The 18,443-nt window shown below is 41.8% G+C and overlaps 1 protein-coding gene across 1 annotated transcript; it reads left to right on the top strand.

The window, feature by feature from the left end:
* The first annotated feature begins 14,641 nt into the window (after window positions 1-14,641).
* Window positions 14,642-17,558, top strand: LOC139705500 (mannose-binding protein C-like). The gene is made up of 4 exons (XM_071611723.1): window positions 14,642-14,816; window positions 15,213-15,329; window positions 16,470-16,538; window positions 17,185-17,558. Exons 1-4 carry the CDS (start codon window positions 14,642-14,644, stop codon window positions 17,556-17,558), a joined length of 735 nt encoding a protein of 244 aa, XP_071467824.1.
* The last annotated feature ends 885 nt before the right edge of the window (window positions 17,559-18,443 follow it).

Below are 18,443 nucleotides of genomic sequence, written 5' to 3'. Positions count from 1 at the left end.
ACTAAAGAACGGTCTTTCGTGCTTCATGTGTTGAGTGTAAGTGAACTTTAGCCACTGCACAAGTCTCTAGGAAGAAGAAATTTGGCCTGTGGTTTTAACAGGCTTAAAACATAGTTGTTAGATGCCTTCCAGTGGGTTCTGGGTTCTCTTCTTCCCCTGCAAAGGGTCACCCAGGAAGCCTGCAGCAACAGTTCCTTCTGAACCACAAGGTGGCGCTGTCAGGGCGCTGCCGCTACACCTTGGGGAATTACCCACCAGTGTGCTGCGACATTGGAAGTGGGGAGGCAACGCGGATGGGAAGTACCAACGGAAAGATGAAGGAAACTGTGTATTTTCCCTGGGAAGAGAAGATAACTTCGTTGTTGAAATCGCACACATAAGTCTTCCAGGACCAGTACTGGGACAAAGGCCCGCGGAGTGTGCTTTCACCCGCAGAGAGAAACTCCACCGCCATCACCCCACTGGATCGCTACCAGCAAAATTGGGGAACAAGTGCTTACCTCTCCTCCAGCGAGCCTGGAGTTCACCTCCAGAGTCTCGAGTCCACCGAAAAAGCAGAGAGCATGGGGAGTCCCGTGTGCTTCTGCCTTAAATGCTATAATCAAGAGGTGGATGAGGACCCGGTCCAGTGTGGGCAGAAACAAAAATACTTCAGGAAGAGCGAGCCCCTTCCAAGCGGCTTCCTGCAAGAAAAATCTCTTCCCTTTGTGAGCAAAGGGACTGTTAAAAAGTCCCTTCCACCGGGAGCAGACAAGCTTGTTTAAGGATTTACACGCAGGTCTGCACTGCTGAGCGCACACAGTGGGCGCCGGTTCTGGCCCAGAGCTTTCCCAGGGCGCGCTGCATGTTCCTGGCTGCTCCTCCATTGAGAGTTACTGAGCCTGGAGAAAACTGATGGTGCAGGTGCGGAGGAGTGGATCCCCAAGAGCCCATCATCAGCTACTTGTAACTGCAGCGTTTCTGTGGTGGTGCCCTATCTAATCTGAGCCACAGCTGCAGGAAGAGGGCTCTGACTGCATGCTGTGAACTACCAGGAGGAGTAGAGGACACTGTCATAAACATTTCATGTACCAGAAATCTTCAACTTGATGCGTAACATCATGAAAATCAACTGAGAACAAAAAGAGCAAGAGCACTTAAGTACTCAGCCTATTTCATTTCTTCACAGAATTTAGGAAATAAGAGTGTGGAGTGAAACATATGGCTGAATTGGAAATTTTTGCATGACAGAATTTTAAATTCTGGGTTCTTTCTTGTAAAAGGCATCTTGGCAGATTTTCACTAACTTCCTGGCAGTGATTTAGAGGGATGTTCAAACTAGAGCAAAAATCAAGTTTTCCAGAAAGATTTATATTGAAGCCTTTGTAATCAATTCAGTCTTCCTTGTCACTGACCTGTCCTTAATGAAGATGGGAGTCAGGTGAAAATTTGCAGCAATTTGACATTGCCAGGACATCCTGGTGTGATGAGGGTGTCTAATTCAGGTTACCCTTGTTGAGCAGGGTGGCTTTCTCTTCTGAACTGCCAAAGTCTCCTGGATCTTATGCTAACAAGTAGTCAGGTGCAGTTGGATAAGGTTCACAGTGGGGTGTATTTGAAGGTACATATATCAATAACATGCTTAAAGTTTTGGCATCCAAGCAGTATAAAAATATTCTTGACAATATTGCCTACTAATCAAAGTAATGCTTTTAATATTTATTTTTCCTTCAAAAATTTGTAAATAAATATTAAGAAGTAAATAATGGTAAAGCTCTAGTAATCTATTATATTGTCATATAATTAAACATTTATAATACTGATGAACATATATGTTCCTCTACCTTTATACCTTCTACCTTTATATAAACACACATTTGTATTTTGAAGGTATATTTATTAAGCGTGCCACTTCAGAGTAAATACTAAACAGTTTATTTGTGGGAATTATACATGTATCAATACCAAAAGGACATCACATTCATTCAATTAAGCTGAAAATAGTTTTTCAGATATTGTTAGTTTTTTAATTAAAATCCACTCTTGCAGGGAAATCTTTAGATTATTACCAATAGGATCCTAATTCTTCAGATGAATAGAACAGATCCAAGAAACCATTGAGGTGGAAAAAGTTATTTTGTTTTTAATTATTTTTTAAAACATGTATGCTATTTGGTTTTATAACCAACTGAATAATTCTTCCTATTAAGACATAAATAAGAAAAGTGTGCTTCTCAGAAAAGCTAGATTGATCTAAAAAAAATAGGAAGAAAAGAAAAGATGTAAGCCTATACAACTGAGATGAGCTAGGACTGACACTGGCAAATGAATGAATGAATAAATAAATAAATACCCATAGCCACTCAAGTTAGCCAGAAGCTGGGATTGTGTGTTCTTGTTTGATCACAATCATTAATGCCTCTCTGATTATAATATTCTAGCAGTTGTATTTATGCCCTGTGATAAGCATTATAACATGCTATCGGCTGCTAGGACATTTTTTTCCTCTAACTTTTAGAGTTTCCTCATTCTAAGAGCATAGTGATTTGCTAGTATTCAGGTGTTATACATGCTTTCATCATCTCATTCCCACTGTTATTAAGAATTACTAGAGCATTTTCTCAAATTTAATCTTCTGAAATTTCCTATGTCAGTCTTTGAAATAAAAGTAATTATTTGGAAAGTTGAAAGCGCAGACGCATTGAAAATGTATTTGCTTGATTTGTTTGCACTGGAAAGTGATGAACTAAAATTTATTTGCAACAAATTGAAACACATACCCACAAATTAACTGACTATAATGCCACCTGTAAATCGAATGAGGCAGAATAAATAGTAAGTTATAAAGCACACAGTGACACACACCAGATACACATTTGTCTGACTAGCAAGGACTGCTTCCTACTGGACCAAGTTATCTCTGCAGGAAACAGCTTCCAGTTTCAACATTTTAGGGTACTTAAAGGCAAAAACAAAAACAACAACAAAAAACCATCCAGGTTATGTGTCCTGTCACAGGAGAAAGAAGCCCTGACAAAGAAGATAGAAGTCGGGGCAACTTGTGCTGAGGCAGAAGAAAGAAAGTTTGTTACTCTGAAGAAGTGAGAAAACAAAAGCACATGTAGGGGCAACAGTGCCCCAGGAAGGAGGCAAGGGAAGTTTTCTGGGAGGTAAGGAAGAGTGAAGAGGGGAGACAGAAAAGTAACAGGACTTTGGAGTCTAGCAGACTTTAGGTCACAGGGAGGAATCTTGAGGCTCATCCCACAGGTCACCCAGAAGGAATAAATGCCATACAGTGTGTCAGATGATCAGAGCTGATGCTATACTACTTATCATAGGGACATCCAATGACAAGATTACAGATTACCTGGTTCTCTTGGTGAATTAGCTTGTTGACTTTTCCAAACATGTCTTAATCTTTCTGGCATTTATCTCATTTCCAGGCTCCCAAAGACCTAAACATGGAGCCCCGTCCTGCTTTTGTGATTTCCCCAAAACATCTCTCTGAAAGCTGCAAGTTGGTTTTTGAGAGAATTTAAGATGCCCAGGTGAGTAGGCACTGGGGTCATAGTCCAGAGCCTGAGTGTCCCTCAAACAACTGTGGAGGAAAGAAATAACAGGGCAGCCAGAAACTGCCCTCTTTAGAAAGGCTTACCTGCAAGACAGGCCTTTGATTGGAGTCTCAGAACTTGGATTTCTTGAGTTCCCATCCATCCCCATGTTATGGTTTGGATGTGGGGTGTTCCCCAAAAGAAAGCTCACGTATGAGAAAATGCAAGAAGGTTCAGAGAAGAAAGGATTGGGTTATGAGTGTCTTAACCCAGTCAGCAAATCAATCACCTGATGGGATTAATTGAGTGGTAGCTGGAGGAGTTGGGGTATTGGGGCTATAACTTTGGGATATATATTTGTATCTGGTGAGTGGAGTCGCTCTCTCTGCTTTCGGATTTTCATAGGAGCTGTTTCTCTCCACCACATTCTTCCACTCTGATTTGCTGCCTTACCTTGAGCCACAAGGAGTGGAACCTGCTGTCTATGTACTGAGACCTCTGAAAGCAACAGTGAGCCTCCAGGTATACTTTTCCTCCTGTACAATTGTAGAGGAGGAAATTGCCTGTTGAGTTTTTTACTTACCGCCATGAAAAAGCTGATTAAACTATCCAAGAATGTCTCAGAGTGGCTCGCTGTGCCTGATGCATTGTATAAACAGTACTGTTTAGTCTAAACATCCATTTTCCATCCAGAAACCTGGAATTGCAGTATATTCTAGACACAAACTGCCTACTTTGCCAGCACCCAATAAATAATCCTGAATACTAAGTTTCTAATGAACTTCCTCAGTATGCCTTATAATACATGTGTTGTCACAGTTTCTTACTAGAGGCATTAAGTACATCCTTTGTGATGCCATCAGAAGAGGACCCTTGGAAGCTTGCACCTGGCCTTCTCCAGATTTCACCCCATGTGTTTTTTCATTTCTTAATGTTTGCTGATTTGCTTTGTACCTTTCGCTAGGCTTAACCATGGCTGAGTGCTACCATATCCTGAGTCCAGTGGTGACTCCTCCTAGTGACTCATGGAAACAGGGTGGGGAGTAGTAACATAATGTGTGCCAACTACAAGTGTTGTGAAAACTAAATGAGATATTGCCTACAAAGTAATCAGCACACTGAGGCATATATCAGGTGCTTAATAAATGCCTCTTCTTTCTTCCTCCCTTTAATCTTTCTAAACAATTGAATTTTTCCTCTCATTAATTCTTATTACTGATTTCTTCATTATCAAATGCTTAACATGGTCTCTTCACAGCAGTTTGCAAGATACAGGTGAACACAGTGAATCAGATCCTCTCTCCTAACTTCGTGTAGTCTAGTGTCTGAAGTTGTCTGTCCCAATTTCTTTTTGTGTGTGGGCTGGCTCAATACCTCAGGGTCAAGAAAGTCCTAACCTCTCTTCAAGAGATATACATGAGCCCCTGATCCTTCAAGGACAAACCACTGTCTAGAACAGTTTCCTAGAGTAGTTCTCAAAGCAGAAGTCATGCCTGTAATTTCAGTTACTCAGGAGGCTAAGGTAGGAGGATCACAAATTTGAGGTCATCCAGGACAACTTAGTGAGACTGTATCTCTAAAATATAAACAAACAAACAGATAACTAAATAAATGTGTTCTTTGGCAGTCTCCATTTATAAGATGAAGAATTTACCTACATTTCTAGTCTGGAATGAGGATTCCTATGAAAATCTCATCTTATAGTCTATAATAGCAACCTCATGAAACAGTAGCTTCAAATAGAGAACCAGCCTATGGACCTTAACACCACCAGACCTGGAGCAGAGATTCCTCATGACTTGGTTCAGAGTTCAATATACATAACAGAGTCTTGAATAACCAGACAGCAGATACCACAATTTCAATTGCAGCTTGAATTTCATCGCAATGGAATGAATTCTGAAAAAAATTCTGAAGTTCTGATCCCTGAGTCTTAATTTCAGAGACCAGAGCAGAGGGACTAGGTGATCTGATCCCATTCTTCAGTCAGGATCTCAGAGAACTGACCCAGAGACAGAGGACCTGAATCCAGATTGTCACGGCAGGCACCATAGCTCACACCTAGAAACAGAGTTCAAAGCAAAAGTTTTGGTCAAGATCCTGAGTCCAGTCCAGAGAGCAGATGCCAGAACATAGAAACCAAAGTCTATCCAGAACCTACAGTCCATACAATATCCTGGAAAGGGAAATGACATACCATGGGGAGACCATCAGAGCTGCCATCTACATGATGCTCAGCACTCTGAGAGAATCAAGAGATCTGGGTGTGGATCCGTGGATCCGGTCCCTAAAATGTCAAGATCTTCCTTACCTCTGACATTAAAATGCATTTCCTTCAGTCTACAATGAGCTTCCTTGTACTTCTATACTTTAGAACTGTTTCTCTTCCCCAGAAATGCACAATCTCTGGATGTTCTCTCATTATTATTTTTTTCTTCATAGCAGAAATTGTACTAATATAAGTTTTACTTACCCAATTAAATTATCATCTCACAAAGAGATTATTCTCCTTTGTCTCCCTCCGTCTTGTGCCAGAGACTGACCTATAGCAGATTCGGGATAGTAATCTGTACAACAAGCAAACAGAATGGGCATGGGGATGTGTTGGCTCTCAGTGCATCCATCCCAAGCCTCTGCTGTTCTCACTGTGGCCAGTAGGTGGCAGGGCTGACCCATGCCTTCCCAGTGGACACCCAAAATGTGTTTCCTTCAAATGCTTCTGGTCCTCAGAGTTCAGTGAGTCCCCATCCCCTTCTGTGTTTCTTAGAGGCCATACAGAGATGCTGGAGAGCACAAGTTCCTCCTCCACCACCCTTCTATGGATCTTTAAAGATGGGAATGAGCGGGGGGCAAATATTCCTGGGTCAGACCCTCCTTTTTCTAGGCCTCTGTGTCTATCCTGTCTCAGGAAGCAATTTTTTCTTTCACTGTTCTTTTCTGAGGGAGCAGGGAGATCAGTCAGCCTTAGGATACATTTTTAGTTGCTAATTACTCTCCTAAGTCCATTTTATGAGTAAATAACAGGTTTAACCAGGTGAGGGGCCCTTGCCTATGTGGCTCTGCTCAGGTAGGGATGGAGCAGAATCACATGTGTGCACTTCTCTTGTCCCTAACACCCTCGAACGCCACTCTACTGACTTGGCCTGGTTTCTGGGCATCCAGCTGATTGGGTGGAGCAATTGGTATAAAGCCAAGCCCTTTGGAACCAGCCTCCTCTCAGCATTTTTGCCAGAGAACACCTTCCTTAAGATTATCCTTCCCAAATTTACTACTTGGTCATTCTTGTGCATGATCTCTACTTTTCCATCCTTGAAAGCCTCCCCTAAATTCTCACCTTCCTACTACTGAGGGTGGTTGTGGGTGGTTGGCTGAGATTTCCAGACCTAAATGGTTCTCTTAATGTTAAACTGGGCTGGGAGCCAGTTGGTTGTGCCTGGAAGGAAAGAAAGAAAGAGGAAGGCCAGAGGGGACTTCTGAGCCCAGAATCAGCCAGGCCCACCCCTCCACTTTCCTTGGCTGCTCAGCCTCTCCTGTACAACCCAGCTTGAGGAATCCTTGTTGTCCTTTCTGCACACAGAGAGCACACTCGGGGCAAATACAGACTTGCACCTGAGGGTGCACAAATATGAAGATACACAGACACACCTAATCTGCCAATTATCAGGGGCTCTGAGCTACGAATTTACCCTTCAATTTATGCTCTTGATCAAGGAGAGAATCCCTTTAAGTGTTTTTCAAGTGGGCACAGTGACAAGCTTTTCAACATATGGTGCTAGAGAGATATCATAAGAACAAGGGTTTCCTGCAGATTCTGGATGTGCCTCTGGGTTTGCTTTGTGAGTTGAGAATACCCTGTAGAGCCAGAGCCTGCACCCTGGGGAGTCAGAGAGATTAGAGCAGCCACCTGGCTTCAACTCAACCTTCCTGCAGTCCTAGAAACAGGGAAAACGCCTGGGGCTTCCTAACTACTATGCCTGGGATTTCCTGTGCTTGTACCCTTCCCCCAGGTCTCCCATGGTCCAAGCAGTGTTCCAGGCCTCCTGCTGCATCTGCACCCCACTCTCACTGGGCAGCCATTAGGGCCACCAGTTTCAGTTTGCCTGTCCTGCCCTGGTCTGCAGGGCTGATTCCTGACTACCCCATGATTGCAGAGCTACTCTGGCTCAGCAGACAAGTGCAGTTCTTGGCCATTCAGTAGGTTCAACAACAACTTTTCCAATGGGGTCTGAACCACAGGAAATTTCTAATATCCTATTATTACTTTTTTAATCATAGCTTAATAATTCTATGTTTTAAATTTCCCCTCTTTAGATTACTTTGTAATCTCTGTCTCCTAAATAGCTCCAGAGTGTTGAATCCCTTCAGAGTTCAAAATCCCAGGTGTGCTGTATGATCATAGGTGGAGCCACACAATTTATAAAAAGGCTTAGACTCACATACAGAAGTCCTGACACAAGTACATAAACATAAGTACATGTATTCATACATACCTGGATACATAGAGTGTGAATTTTTTCCCAAGTGCACAGTGTGGGATTTTGGACAACTAAATTGATGGTGCAATTAATTCATTATTGCAAGATCTGACCTTGCTCTCTCTGGTCCCAGGAAGATAACATAGGAGCTAAGAGAATACCGGGGAAGACATATTATGATTTTTGTCTTGAGACTTTCATAATTTTTTCTTCCAAGGGGTCCCCTTTTTCTTGGTTGAATCAAAGTGTTAAATGAAATTGGGTTTAGCAATCAAAGTGAGACAAAAACTGATAGTCAGGGGTATTTATGCCAAACTCCTTAAATTTCTGAATTTTCCCTAAATGCTTTCCAGTTGGGTTTGCCTGCCAGTATGAGTATAGGGACAGATGAATTCCCTGATACATTTGCAAATGGTATGTGCATTGTTGAATAATTTTCTTTGTTGAAAAGAAGGCCCAAGATGTCTTTGGATTCTCTCAGAGTTTGTGAGAAGCAAGGAAAAAATACTATGAGTGGAAACACAGGACAGTACAGGATAGAGAGTGTACAGGAGGGAGAGTATGGGATGGAGAACATTGGAGCCACAAGGGGCACTGCTGACAGAGACAGCTGCTGTCACTTGTCTCTCAGTCAGACCACACTGTGGGATTCCCTGCCGACCATGAACAATTTCACCAAAGACCAACTTAAAACAAAACCTCTCTGTATGAAACATTAAATCACTCCAAAATGTCTCTACATATAGAGAAAAGAGATGCTCTGTGAACCACAAAAGTGGAAAACATTCCCTTCTCCTGCTTAACATAAATATTAGCTGCTCCTTTACAAAGTATAGCTTTGCCTCGCTCTACTCCACTCATCTCATAAAATTAAGATACCCAATCAGAGTTGCCCAGCTTCCTGACAGTTTCTTAAACTTCCCCTCAAATCACCTAACACCAAACCAAATCCCATGAAAAAGTCTGGTGGACTGTTGTGTGTAATTACCCTCCTGCAAAAGATAGGAAAAAGAAAACTCAAATCTGAAAAAAAAAAATAAAATAATTGACTTGGACTGTGTTTTCCTGATAGCCTTGGAGGGTAAAGACATTCCCACATATTGCCTCTGTGATAGTTGCAGTATCCTGTGGATAAGGGAATGGGCTCAAAATCTTATTTTATACAGGTCAAGACCAATGTTGAGCCAGTATGTGGTTTGTCTAAACTCACAATCATGAGTCAAAACCAAGACTTCTGATTCTAAACCCACAGTTTGCCTCCCAGATGGGACTGTGCAAGAACACTGCTTCCAAGCTAAGAAAACTATGGCCTGGTCATCCTGCAGAGGAGGAAGACCTGTCTGAAGCAGACTGCCTTGAGGAGCTGTGCCATGCACTCTTGGAGTGGACCCCACAAGTGTGCAACAATGCACAGCCAAGGCAGTGGTGCCCTCTTTCACATAACAGGGAACTGAGACCATAAAGGCATTAGAATCTGGCCAAGTTAGACAAACAGGAAGTAGCAGAGCTGAGATTCCACCCAGGCTAACAAAGGAGATGGGAGAGCGACACCTTCCTACAGGTCAGAGAGGCAGTCATCTCTGCCAGCCTCTTGGGGTGAGGGAGATTTCCAGAGGAGCTCTCAGAAGGGAGGCAGTGTTGGGAAGTCCCTGAAATCCTGAAGAAAGTGGGCTTTTATGTGGGGTGAAGAGCAGTGTGTGTAATCAGAGGCTGATGCATGTAGAGAGAGGCATATCATGATGCAGAAGCTCTGCTGGAGACTGGAGAGCAAGAAGGTGTTCATAAGTGGGTGGTGCTCAAATATGTGGGTCAAATGTCAGACTGACTTCCCACCCAGATGCCCTCCCAACCCAGCCCAATCCCAGGAAATGTCATGTTTGGGCAATGCAGTTTCTTGGCCTTGGATCTTAGTACACAGTGAAGGCAAACACTGGTTCAAGTGAGTATTTCCAGGGTGACCTGATGTCAATTACCTCATGTACCTCCTGCACTGGAGCAGAAGGAAGAAACTCTGGATAGTTAAGAGTAGTGATGAGAGATAAACAAGATGCCTGCTGAACCTCTGGGCCCCAAACTAATAGCCATCATCTGCTTTGGCCATGTTACTCTCTACCACCCTGGGCATGTCTGCAGGCACAGGGTCAGCAGGAAGTAAGGAAACCAGGCCCTTCACTAACCAAAGAATGGTGCAGTGGAAGGGACCCTGGAAGGGCATCTGGCTCACACACTTGTGGTATTTGGAGGACCCTATGAGGCCCTCCATATGGGCCTGAGGCCTTGTGTGATGCTTATATTATGGGGTCCCTCAATGCCCCAAGCTAACGTGACATTTTCATGACAGCTGCTATTGTTTTAATCTAGAATATTCCCAAAGGTCCATGTATTAAAGGCTTGGTGCCCAGGCCACAGCACTTTAGGAAAGTTGTGGAAACTTTAAGAGGTGGGGCCCAATGGGAGATTTTGGGTCACTGAATGCGTGCTCCTAAATGGGATTGTGCAGTACTGAGTTCTTTCTCTCTCTCATCCCTGGCCATGGGGTGAACATACTTTCTCTACCATAATCTTCCACCATGATGTTTTGCCTCACTACAGGTACAGAAGCAAGCACAAAGCAACTGGACCAAGCAGCCATAGACTTCAAAACTGTGAACCACAATAAACCTTTCCTTTTTTCATATGTTGATTTTTTTCAGGGATTTTGTTATAGTAATAGGAAACTGACTAACCCAGAAGAAGAGCTAGAAGAAATTTAGTTCAGAATTGAGTGAATTATGCTTCATAATGTATATTGTTCCATCCCTTCTACATTATCCCAATTGATTACTGGAACATGCTCATTTATCTACAAGATACCCATCCTCTTCCGAGACTTGCTCATCTTTTTTCCCGCCCATGTCCCACAAAAGTGGTGGAAATAGAGTTCCTCTGCCTGGAGTGAGCTGGCTGTGAAATAAAGCTAAGAAAATAAAGGTGGTGAAAAAACACCACAAGACATAACACTGAAAGTAATTTTGAAAAGTGAGGGCAGGACGGCTCTACAATCTTAGGGGTTGAACTTCAACACTGTAAAAAGAGAAAGTGAGAGCCCATGTTTTGTTTATTCATATGTGGGGAACATCAAAGATTTTTCAATAGAATGTTCTTTTGCCAAATAAGGTAGGAGGTGAGCTGTCCAGGCCCAAGGGGTTACACCCAATTCCAGAGCTAGGAGAGCAGATTCCCTAGCCCAGCAAAGACTGAGGTCACCAGCATTGTGTAATCCATTAAGTGGGAGGAGCCATAAAATGACTTGCAATGCCAAACCAAAATCTCCTTTGCTCAAGTCCAATGAAGATGCTAGATAGTTCAGGAGTGGCTTCCCAAACCTTTGTCTTGTTTTTTTATTTTAATTGTATGGCGCTTATGTATTTAAATTGGAAACTTGTGTGCCCTTGAAAACATCTTCTTGTTCATCACTTCATATTCAATCAATTCTCAATGTAGGTCAGCTTTTCACCATTAGGACTCTCTTCTAATCTTTCTCTACACTGTAGTCAGAACAAACCTTATAAAATTCAAATGTTATCATCTCTTTCCTTCTGGAATGCCTCCAAAGACCTGTGGGAAAATCCCCAAAGTTTTTCACACAGTTGACAAATCCTATTATCAATCAGTGCAAGCCTCCTCTCCTATCACAGGGACCTCACACTGTGAACTGGGCAGACTGAATAGTGTTACCATTGGGAAGCCAGCCCACTCTTTCTCACCTTCAATCCATTGCACAGGCTATTCACGTTGTGAAACTTGGTCAAAGTTCTAAGGAAGCTTGGATGGATTTTGCAACACTCACAGACTTCTAAAGACTCTTTTTGAAAAACTTTTTTCTTTTGAAATCATTTTAATCTAACTTAGCAGTTGAAAGAATCATAAAGAAAATTACCATGTGCCTTTCAATCATCATCGTTCGCTAATGAGTCACAGGATCTAACATACCATAGTACAAGTATTCAAACCAGGAAAATGATTAATACAACAGTAAGATACAGATGTTGTTTGGATTTAATGATTATTTATCTAGATACTTTTCTTTTTCTTCAGGTTCAGCTCTCTGAAGATTCTTTTTTGTAAACATAAGCTTCTGTAACTACCAAGATACAGAATAGTTTCATCACCCCCAATAAAACTTCCCACTAGAAATCTTTATAGTTATACTATGCTTCTATTTCTATCAAGAACTTATTTGTTCTCTATGACTATAGATATGTCTTTCAAGAATGTTTTATATGAATAATCATATACCTCGTAAACATTTGAGATTAAATTTGTTTTGCTCAACATAATATTCTTGAGATTAATCCTAGTTATTACATGAGTCACTAGTCTGTTCCTTTTTTCCCTGTGCTTTCAATCATATGATGTACCACAGTTTATCCATTTACATGTTGAAGATAATTTAGTTATTTTGAGTATTTTTAGTCATTGAAACTGTACTTTTCAAAATGTGAAATAAACCTATGGTGAAATGCTATTGAGCTTCAAAAATGAATGAAATTACAATACATGCTGCAACACGGATGAAACAAAGATATTCTGCTAAAGAAATAAGTCAGGAACAAAATGAAACTCGTTGCGTGGTTTCAAGTATATGAGATGCCTAGAAAATTTAAATTCATGTAGACAGAGGGTAGGAAGTGGTTACCAGCAGTTGGATGGGGTTGGAAATGGACAGTTACTATTCAAATGGGAAAAGAGTTTCAGTTCATGATGATGAGATTTTCTGAAGATAGAAAATAGTTATGGTTGCTCAACAGTGTGCATGTTCTTGCTGCCATGGAGTTGTACATTTAATAATGGACAAAATGTTATAGTTTGACATAAAAACAGAAAAATAAATGACTATTATATGACAGAGTGAAAGTGTGAATGAAATGTAAGTGTATCTAAGTGTAAATATGAAAGAAAACAATACAAGCAAAGAGGACAGAGAGGCTGGGTAGGACTAGTTTATGTAAGATTAGACAGGAATCTCTGAGATAGGTGTATTTTAAGAGAATGGAAAGAGCCAGCCTGCCATGCACTTCAGTGCATTTATAGGCAGGGAGATGTCAAGTGTGGAGCCTTAGGCAGGAACCATCATCCAATGGCAGCAAGAGGTCTGCCATGCCTTCTCAGATAATATATGTGCATATGTGCACACTTGTGTGTACAGCTGGTGTGCAAGAGAATGAGTGTACATTCATGGGTATCTGTATTTTTCTCTATTGGAGACAAGGACCTTGACATGGCTATCCTGTCAACTGTGCTCATGGTAACTCTTCAGTGAGAACTGGCAAAAGAGTTGACAAAGGAAGGATTGTGCTGTATTAAAGCAGACAGCCACCTAGTGTTGTGCTGGAGGCCCCAGGGAATGCTCTGTAGAGGAGTTTAATGTCTCCTAGAAAGAGTTGTTTATTAGTCTGAGGTTAAAGGACAGGTCCAGGCTATCCCTTTTCACAAGGTTTGTTGCTAAGTCCAGCCTCCTTCCTTGCTCTGAGGCATCTGCCAGTCCCAGGCTGGAGGGCCAGCTTCTTTGTTGCTGAAATCCTGCTGTGCAGGAGCCTCATAGTAAGTCCTTTATGTTGATATGCGTTCCTTGATCAAGAGTCTAGGGGGTTCAACTTGACTCTAGAGACCTGGAGGAGGCTTTCAACAGGTAATGTGCAGAGGCACAAGCAGACAGAAATCATATTGGGGAAAACCACACCATCAATTTTCCTTAATTATCTATTGCAAAGGAGACTGCCTCTGTTTTCAAAGAGAGCCATGGAGCATTACTTCCATGGGATTGGGTTGCTAAGCTTTCCCAGCAAGGAACAACTGGAAGAAAACTTTGGAAGACAGAGATTTTGAAAAAGGAGAGAGAGGCAGTTTGTCTAATTGCCAAAGGTTATGACTCAGAAAATACAGGGGAAACATGACGGGAAGTAGAGAGGGATCTAACACTGTGCTTGGGCAAAGGTATTGAGAAGTTTCTAGTGGGATGTTTTGTTGTGGGAAATAAAACACCAATCAAAAGCACAATCAAAAGTTATTTCTGGGGTAGGTTAGTGACTAGCAGATGAGTTGATCTGAGATTGTGACCTAACTCTTCCTCTCTGTATTACTGTCTGCAACTTAGTGCCTGGAACTGAATAAATGAGAGTTAAGTGGCTCTGGAGGGAAATCATCTGCACAGACATGAAACTGGGGTTTGGGTTGCAGATGGCACAAAGGGAGGTGGGGGGAGAAAGAGAGCTTCTGCAGATACCTGGTTCTCCTGCCTTCCCACTTCTTAAGACAACAGGCATGAGTGAGTGGAGATAGGTACTGGTTTTGCTCTCACAGCCACAGGAAGCATATTCCCTGTCTTCTAGCAGCAACAACAGAGGCCTGGGCTCTGGTGGTACCCTCAACGGCCCCTGTTGCATGTCACTGTGGTGACTTTTGTTAAAATACTAATCAACAATGTTACAAGGAAGGTTTCCTTTACAAAATACTCAATCTAGAGGCCAGGAAAGGGTCACCCACTAATTCTTTGCCTGTGCCCAAGTTTCAGGACAAAGGGCATTGTGACAACTATGGGCTGCTTAACTAAACAAGATAATCTTTCTTGACTTATCTCATAATAAGCTGAGGAACATGTTCCTGTTTCTACCATTCCTTCTCCTTCTTCTGAGTCTGGTGACATCAGATACTGTAACCAATGAGGAAGTCCAAAAGACCTGCCCTGTGATGGCCTGTATTCCTCCAGGCATGAGTGGTTTCCCAGGCAAAGATGGACGTGATGGAGCCAAGGGAGAAAAGGGAGAACCAGGTACCTGTTGGCTCTTCCAGCTGTGTGACTCTTTACCTTCCAGATATAACTGGCTGGGGAAACAGGAGGAATGTCCTATCTAGGCAGGTTAAGGTTTTCTCTGCTATATAATATAACTCAAATCAGAGATGCATCTCCTGTCCTCTGCCATTTCAGACCTCCACCCATCATTTTGTGACATTTGTTGTCTTGCCTGTCCAGAAAAGCATCTTTCAGTGTAGGCTCCCCCTTGGAACACAGGAGGATTATTTCTTCTCTGAGTCATTGGAATCAGGGGTTCAGAGGTTGGCCCTGAGTCAATGTCTCCTTTCTCTGGGAAGGGATTCCACATCAAGTTCTTGGGAAAAGAAAGCAAAAACACAGACAATGAGTCATGTTTTCTTTATCTTCCAACAGGTCAAGGGCTCAGAGGCTTGCAAGACCCACCTGGAAAGTTAGGGCCTGCAGGCCCCCCAGGTCCCCCTGGATCAAAAGGGGCAGTGAGCAAAAAGGGAGACCCTGGAACATATCCAGGTAAGATCCATCTAGAGAAGATTGTGTTAAAGGTGCTCAGATTTCCTGAACCCAAAATATCAGCTGGGAGGTGTCCTTTTCCTGACAGTTTAAAGGAAGAGGCCTGACTCTGATTCTTGTCCCAAGGCCCCCTCAGCCCACTCTAGGTTACTTGGAGCCTTGAGGCATTGCCACCAATGCCTAAGTACAGATTTACTAATCTCTCAGGGCTGCTTCCTTACCAAGCATACCCTGGGCCCAGAGAGAGAAAGTAGGACAACTCAGTGTGGACTTAATATGTCTTTTGTCCCATGAAAGTGTATCCATGTCATGGCAGTTATCTCTTCATAAGAAATGAAACCAAACCTTAGTGGGTTCAAAACACAACCAGTTATTTAAATACACTTTTGTGGGTCCACCACAGAAATTCTGGTTTTAGCTGATCTCAGTCTGTGGTCAACTGATGAATGGCCCATGGTTTCATTCATATGTAGGTGTCAGCTGGATTGATGAGATTAATTGAGCCATGGACCTCTTATCTGACAGGCCAGCCAGGGCTTGTTCAAATAGCAGAAATCTTAACATTCCAAGTTGTAGAAAGAATAGAATCTTCAAAGCCTCCTGTCGCTCACAACACATACATTACCTTTTCTGCCACACTGTATTGGTCCACTGTATTAAGTCACAAATCTGACCTAGTTTCAAAGAGTGTCAAAATAGCCTCTATTTTTTTATAATAGAAGCTGCTATTTTGCCATCAATGAAACACAACTTGTCTCAGAATCTCCTTACTAAAATAATAATAATTCCTTCAAAGGTTTCTTTTTGCCTTTGAGGTTTGTTTTCTCAATTTATTGGGGGAAAAATTTAATGAAGAGCTTTGGCTGCAGATTTCTGTCATGTGAGGTAACCAGGGAGTTCATGTGTGCATGGGTGTATAAAGGTGTCTTTAGAACAGTCATCAGATGGAGACTGATGTTTTGGACCTTGTGGAAATGGAGGTATTTTTCTTCTTTTTGCTTCTTAGTATTTTTCATCTTCCTTCAATGTTAATACATCAATGTAAAAGAAACTATTTTAAAAAAGGTACCCACCCCCTTATGTGTACATTCTGGGACTCCTTCTCAACAATACCCCCTTTGTTCTGTTTTTATTTTTTAGCATGTGACACTAGCAGAGCTGCTTCTGAAAGAGCAGCTCTCACAGCAGAATTGGAAAGCATCAAAAAGTGTAAGTTCTCTCTCTTGTTCTTTAAGCACCTTGAAGTGAGGGAATGGTGAAGTCAGTGAATATTTATTTAATATATATTTAATATATATAATTTTCTAGTACCTGGGTAGACATTTCTTTTATTCTGGCATCATAAAGTCCTCACAAGCCCCCTCAAGTATACATGAAGTCAAAAGGAATTTAAATTTCTCGTTCAAATGCACAATAGAGCTTATAAGTGGTAACAATTGGTTTATCAACTCAAGTCAGTCTGACTTAGGAGACTCTAATCCTGGACTCTGATCTTTTCTCACTGGAAATGGTATCTATGCCCCTTTGTTATGCTGGTTTCTAGACCTGGCAATGGGACCAAACTTGTTCTTTCTGACTGGGGCCAAATAGGCTGAGAACTTTCTGTTTAGTCTCCAGTTAATGGTGTGGTAGAATTCAGAATTCCAAGTTATTTGTGTTCTAGACTTCTGATCCAGTGTGCCAGGGTGTCCCCTCCTTTTAAGGTTGTGAGAATTAACAAAAACAGAAAATACTAGTTTAATTTGAATTTAAGTTTATTTTATCTGACAAGTCTACTCTGGAAACCTTTACTCCTAAACATACAGCAGGCAGGAGTTTAAAACAAGCCAGTTTAATATACTTTTTCCCATTTTAGTGCTATTGTTGTCTGTCACCAAAAAAGTTGGAAAGAAGCTCTTCTGGAACAGTGGCGAAACAAGAAATTTTGACAGCGCTAAGGCTCTGTGTGCCCAATTTCAAGCCTCCATGGCCACCCCCTTGAAAGCTGAAGAGAATCAGGCCATCAAGAGTTTGGTCAAAGACTCTGCCTTCCTAGGCATAACAGATAAGGAGAATGAAGGCCAGTTTGCGGATATGGCAGGAAGGAGAGTGACCTACCGAAACTGGAACAAGGGTGAGCCCAACAACGCTGACTCTGGGGAACACTGTGTGCTGATGCTCTTGGATGGCACCTGGAATGACGCCACCTGCTCCTCCTCCTTTTTAGCAGTCTGCGAGTTCCCTGCCTGAGGCCACGTGCCCCTCAGCTCCCCCTGTGACTTTACTGCACCCCAAAGACCTACAGTCTGCTCTGAAGGTGAAGACATCAATTTCTCATACCTTGTCAGGAGTTGCTCCTTTTTTTTGAGCATTGCAGAAAATTAGGAGAAGAGATTGAATGATGGGATGGGGAGGGGAAAAATGAGAAGAGGCTGATAATGGAGCAACACAGATTTCTGTTTCAGTCCAAAACACTAATAATGAACACTAACAACAACATAACGGTGATAGTTTTAGGAGTTGCATGGTAATATTAATAATATATTTTAAACATTCACTTTCAGCAAGATGCTACATTTTTCTATCTTTCAATGATTATTACATGTAATTAAGCTATGACATTTTTGTGTAAGTACTTACTTGTTAAGGTACAAAAATAAAATGAATTCACTTTTCCATTTACTACAAATGCATTGTGTGCTCTGTTGTGCTCTCTTTTCTCTCTGGGTGGAGGGTTTCCAGGGTAACCAATCTCCATAGTATCCTCTTCCATGGCTTATCAGCCAGTCTCAAATATCAAGACAACTTATATGTAGCTCTATTTCTGAATTCTACTTCCCTTTAAATGAGATACTAACTAGGTAAAGATCATAAAAATCTCAAGTGAGCAGATTCATGAGTGCATACACATACATCTATGTAGCCATCTCCTAGGTTAATTTATGGGACAATTTTAGTACCTTAGAAACTCCTTTACAACTCCTCCTATTTGATATTTCCAAAGGTAAATACTAACCCTACCATCATACATTAATTTTATTTTTTATGATAAATTAATTTTATTTTTTACAGATATCCTGTATGTTCTGTTTTATATCTTGCTCTTTATTTACTCTAAAGCCTAGCCGTGAGACT

The sequence above is a fragment of the Marmota flaviventris genome, chromosome 4 (genome assembly GCF_047511675.1).
Source record: "Marmota flaviventris isolate mMarFla1 chromosome 4, mMarFla1.hap1, whole genome shotgun sequence".
Lineage (NCBI taxonomy): Eukaryota > Metazoa > Chordata > Mammalia > Rodentia > Sciuridae > Marmota > Marmota flaviventris.
Note: the sequence above shows the minus strand (reverse complement) of the source record. Positions and strands in the feature narration are given on the sequence as shown.